This window comes from Haliotis cracherodii, unplaced genomic scaffold, assembly GCF_022045235.1.
Source record: "Haliotis cracherodii isolate W230 unplaced genomic scaffold, xgHalCrac1.p SCAF_12, whole genome shotgun sequence".
Lineage (NCBI taxonomy): Eukaryota > Metazoa > Mollusca > Gastropoda > Lepetellida > Haliotidae > Haliotis > Haliotis cracherodii.
In genome coordinates, this window is record NW_027266267.1 from 4,132,275 (window position 1) to 4,137,953 (window position 5,679).

Consider the following 5,679-nt stretch of genomic DNA (forward strand, 5'->3'; position numbering starts at 1 on the left):
GAGTTCCCCTGCTTCCCTCGTAACGCATTGCTCCCAAAACGCCCTTACATTTTTAATAAACTCTGATACGATGTTTCCCTCCACTCCCCCTACACTATGAAACATAAACAACTAATATACTAATATTTTTTCAAACTCTGATCGTGTAAGGTAGGCAGAACATGTTGTGTTGTCTCTTCCGGGTTTACGTTACCTTGTGATTGACTGCTCCGTGTGCTCGCTGAATGTATTAACCAATCAAACAGGTCGTATTACATAACTGAATGTATCCTATTGTTTCATTGGTTGACATTCACTGAACAGCCAACCAGAAGGCTTTAGTGCGTGTCACGATGACCGGCACGTGCTTCAAACGACTTGAAAACATGGCAGCAGCCAGGTTTATTAGTGAGAAATGCGAGTTGGAAAAGCCCCCCAGTTCATTTAAGTCAGCTGTGTGGGACCATTTTGGATTTCCCGTATTATATCGGGATGGAGTGCGAACTGTCAATAAGGAAGAAACGGCCTGTCGCCATTGCTTCACTCGTGTGAAATACACGAGTAGTACCACAAACATGTCCACTCATCTTCGTCGCCATCACTCGGACATAGATATTGGCGTTAGCAAGGTTCCGTCTTCTACTCAAGGTACGCAGTCACGTGTTGTTGATTACACCAAACTCTTGCCAGGCAGTCAACCTAATCTCCATGATGTAATTAAATCAAAATTACCGGCTGCATCGTCCCGCGCTGGGGCGATCAGAAATAGCATTGGTGTTTTCATTGCTTTGGATATGCGACCATATTCCGTTGTGGAGAATGTGGGATTTAGGCGTCTTGTCAACACACTCAAGCCAAGGTATCAGATTCCTTCCCGTACACATTTTACAAATACTGTTATGCCTAAACTGTACGAGAACACGAAACGTGAGGTTTTGAAACGAATTGAAGGTGCTTCATCTGTTGCTATCACAACTGATGAATGGACGTCACGTGTGACCAAGAGCCTTATTTCCATAACTGCACATTTTGTTAGCAAAGAATGGCAAATGGCAACTCCTGTGTTGCAAACACGGCCCCTTCACGAAAGCCACACTGGAACTAACCTAGCAAACGTTCTGGCATCTGCTTTAACAGAATGGAAGATTGACAGGTTTGGAAATGTTGCCATATCAACTGACAATGCAAGCAACATTGTTAGTGCTGTCAAGCAGTCACCAAGTCTCAACCCACACATTAGGTGTTTTGCACACACTATAAACTTAGCAAGTCAAAGGGCAATGCAAGTCAGTCAGATGGCCAGGATTTTGGGGAGAGTTAGAAGAGTCGTGTCCTTCTTTCATAGAAGCTCTCATGCTGCATCTGTCCTCAGAACCAAACAGTTGCTTCTTGGACTTCCCTGCCACACACTCATACAAGATGTTTCCACAAGATGGAATTCAAGCTATGACATGTTGGAAGGTTATCTGGAGCAGCAAGCAGCAATATTTGCTACACTAACAGTCAAAGATGTCAGAAAAAATGTTGATTCACTTGTCACACTGTCGGATGAGGATGTGGGATGTGTGGAGGATGCTACACGTGTCCTGAAGCCATTGAAAACAATCACAACTATCATGTGCAGTGAGAAGACACCAACAGTGTCACTGATTCTTCCACTCAAGGAACTGATTTTAAAAGCTATGGCTGTTGTGGAATCTGATTCAGTTCTCATCAAAAGTGTGAAAGCTGCTATTACAAAGGACCTAAAGGACAGATACACTGATCCTGATGTCAACCAGTTCCTGCAGGAGGCTACAGCCCTAGATCCCAGGTTCAGGTCCCTGCCGTACCATGATGAAACTTGACGACTTCTGGTTTTTACTGGACTGACAGTGAAAGCAGTGGCATGTGCATCAAAGTTGAAGGTATTTATTTGTTTATTAAATGTTTTGTCTGAAAATCTAAATATTATTGCAGCAAACTAAATGTTTGAGAGCTAATATTTAGCCTAGGAAATGAAACATGCATACATGTTTAGATTCCAATTTCCTTCATAACAATTCTTTAGAAGAAAAAAAACATTGAATCATTGACATTGTCTTTGACTATTTTCTTCAGAAACAAAAAAATTAAAACTGACATTTAGTATAGAAGATTTTGTATATCTAAATTCTGAAAACTTGTTTCAGACTGAAGTCAGAGTGAGAGTAGGCCAGAGTCTCACGAACCTGACGAACCATGTGAAAAGAAAATCAAAACTGCCATGGAGGAAATTTTTGGAGAGGTGTTTTTCACACATGTTCAGGCGGCAAGACCACTATCAACTTGTTTGGAAAATGAGATACAACGATATAAAACCGAAGACTGTATTCCATTAACTGCAAATCCCCTGGAATGGTGGAAGGGCAATGAATGTCGATTCCCTAACTAGGCTCTTTTGGTCAGACATTATCTTGGAGAGAGTATTCTCCACTGCAGGAGACATTGTCAGTGGCCAGAGGGCATCAATGTTGACATTTTGTTTGAACCAAATAAAAGCTTGAGTAATGTTTTCTGTTCATGTTTTTTTCCATAAAGTTGTGTATCGAGATACGTATCGTATTGTGACCAGAATATCGAGATACGTATCGTATCATGGCCTTCCTGTATCGTTGCAGCCCTAGTCAATTCCCATAAAATGGATAAAATGTTGATAATGTCTTTATATTGCAATCTCTATTACTCTATTACTATCCTCAAGAAAGGGAGGGGAGAGTTTTATGCATTGTTTGTTTACTTCTCTGAAGTTTTGAGTTTACACACACGTGTAAATTATAGAGGTTATTACTGCACGTGGACTTAGTTCCAAAATGTTGAAATTGTTACGAAGTATACATAAAACTGTTAAAGTGTGTTCGAGATAAGGGTTTAATGTCTGATATGTTGAATGCAAATTTGGCAACAAGGATGTATATTGAGTCCACTTTTATTTTCATTTTTCATCAAAAATCTGTAACAATTGTAAAATGACATGTAGTTACATCCAGATGTTGTTCAACTCTTTTATTACATGCATATGGTATTATCATGTTCTCAAGTTGGTGACTTCCAAAAGCAGATTGAAGTCTTAGAATATTACTGTGATAATAGAATATTACTGTTAATGGAGTCAAAACTGAAATTACTGTATTCAAAAATAGTTGCAAACTTGCCACAATGGCCAAATGGTCTTTTAAAGGTGAAACTCTGAATGTGACTACACACCATTAATATTTGGGTATTTATTTCTGTCACACTCTAAACTGGTCTGGTAATGAAATAGGAGAAGCATCCGTCCAGGCCAAAACCATTGTATTTGAATTTTACATTACGGTGCTGAAATATGAGAATTAAAACAATTTAAGGATATCGAAGAGGTTCACTTTGCATGTAAAATATTTCTCGGTGTAAACCCAACACATGTAGCGCAATGGTGTATGGAGAATGTGGTAGATTAATATATTCGCACCTGAAAGTGATTCAGTTCTGGCTGAAACTCCTTAAAATGACTTCATCGAGATACACAAAGAAATGTCACAATATGATGATGTAATACGATACGAATGGAAATATAACTGGGTAACTGATGTGAAAAAATTGTAATGCAATAGTGGTTTTGGAAATGTTTGATATGAATAATCTGTACAATCTGAAAGTGCATTTGTCAATTCTTTTCTACAGTGGCTAAAATATATTTATCTGCAATCGTGGTCATTTTCGCTCACATTATAGAACAAATGTTATGTTATAGAAAACACATAAACTGAAAGTATCTGACTTAGGTAAATACAAAGAGCTGCATGATTAATGCATCGAGAGTGGGACATATTCAAAAACCCCAAGGTCAGAACGATTATGTAAAATATACAATAGGCAAGATATAGAGTATGAATACTCCTCCTTAATTGTATGTCCATTGTACGCAACTGTGAGAAGAAAACGTATCCCTGTATACCACTATAATGATCCTAATATTGTGAAATTACGAAAATTGTTAAACAGTCTACACATATTTCACACACTGTTCTAAAGAACCAAATTTAACTATCACATAAAAATGGATTAGACAGACGCCTTGTGCAATTAACTATCACATAGATATATCGAAACCAGTAGAGACACCTGATTCCATTAAATATCACACAAATATAGATTACACAGACACCTGGTTTAATTAACTATCACATACTTAAGCCTTACCCAGCAAAGAGTGATTGAGTGGGTATAGCACCGCTTTTAACATTATTCCAGTTATATCACGGCGTGTCAGCTTAATGTGGGAGGAAAGCCCAAAGTGATGCAGGTCTCAGACGTTTACCACTTCGGTGAAACCCACGAGAACTGGTATGGTGCTGACAAACTTAGTAACATAATCGGGGCGAACCGGGATTCGAACCCACAACCATAGGTTTCTGGCGTGCCCAAGGGACGCAACTCTGCACACCGAATCGCGGCGCCTTAGACGACTAGGCCACCCGTGCCCCCACCCAGCAAAGAAGCCTGGTTCAATGAACTATCACAGAATCACAGCTTACCCAGCTGAACGTGGAATCCCGGCTCTCTCCGCATGTCAGTGCACATGTTCCCTGGGTGTTGACCGTAATGTTGAAGTCACCACTTTGTTGGTCTGTAAAATAGTAACTATATTCTATAGCGACGTTTGATTACTCTCAAGGTACAGAACAGTATTTCAGCTCGCCCATGTGTTGGGTGGTCACCCGTCGGTTTTCTGAATTTAGCTATATAATTGCTATTTAGACTTTAAAAAGCAATATTGATCACGATGCAAATATTACCTTTCACTTCCAAATCTCCTACTATCGTAAATTCCGGGCTTTGAAATGTGATGATACACGTGTATGTTCCAGCGTCATTCCTCATGACATAGTCAAGCTGGAATCCAACGTCACCTTGTTTTAGCAGATGAAAGCGAGGCTTGTAATCGTCGCTGATATTCAGTGAATCCTGTATAAACAAAAATAACTTGATGGTGATGACAAGCACAACCAAACAAGTAACAGCACACATACAAGCACACAATGTGTTCACACCTAACCAACTCAAGGTAACGTGACAAGTTGGTAAATCCGAAGAAATCTTGTTATTCTGCAACTTATACATACCGTACTTAATCCTGTCTTAGTTGTACTGGCAAACGTTGTGCCATTGACCTGCCATTGTATGAGGCTGAAAGACATGTTCCTCAATGTCCACTTAAAGACGGCATTTCCATGACTGCAAAGGTTCACTTTTTCCTGTCTATCTGTAAAAAAACATTCTGATAAGTACAATTAATACACATATATTATGTACCATAATCGCACTGCATTAAATATTATCCGTTAGTCCGTATGCATATATGTCAGTTATAACGTTTATTTCTCCGCAATACGGTCGAGGTTTTGCTAGATCCTTACTCGTCCACTTACCACAACATCAGATATTACCTTTTGTCAACGTTCGCCCCTTTCCATGAAAGAAGATTCGTCCCCTATCGACGAATGTTGTGCGCGAAAATACGACAAACCAATCAAAAGTACAACGGTCAAAGGATCCCTCAGGTTTGTTTATTTTACACACGTCTTGTATCTAAACATATACCTAAGAAACAGTTAAACGTGTTCAATCGTCCTGCATAATACCGAAGTCCCGATGTTTATTAAATATGGAATATGTATGATATATGAAAAACATATACGT

General features: G+C 39.2%; 1 protein-coding gene across 1 annotated transcript; it reads left to right on the forward strand.

The window, feature by feature from the left end:
* The first annotated feature begins 332 nt into the window (after positions 1-332).
* On the forward strand, positions 333-1,826 carry LOC139458099 (E3 SUMO-protein ligase ZBED1-like). Its single transcript, XM_071239413.1, has one exon. It carries the CDS (start codon positions 333-335, stop codon positions 1,824-1,826), a length of 1,494 nt encoding a protein of 497 aa, XP_071095514.1.
* Positions 1,827-5,679: the final 3,853 nt, after the last annotated feature.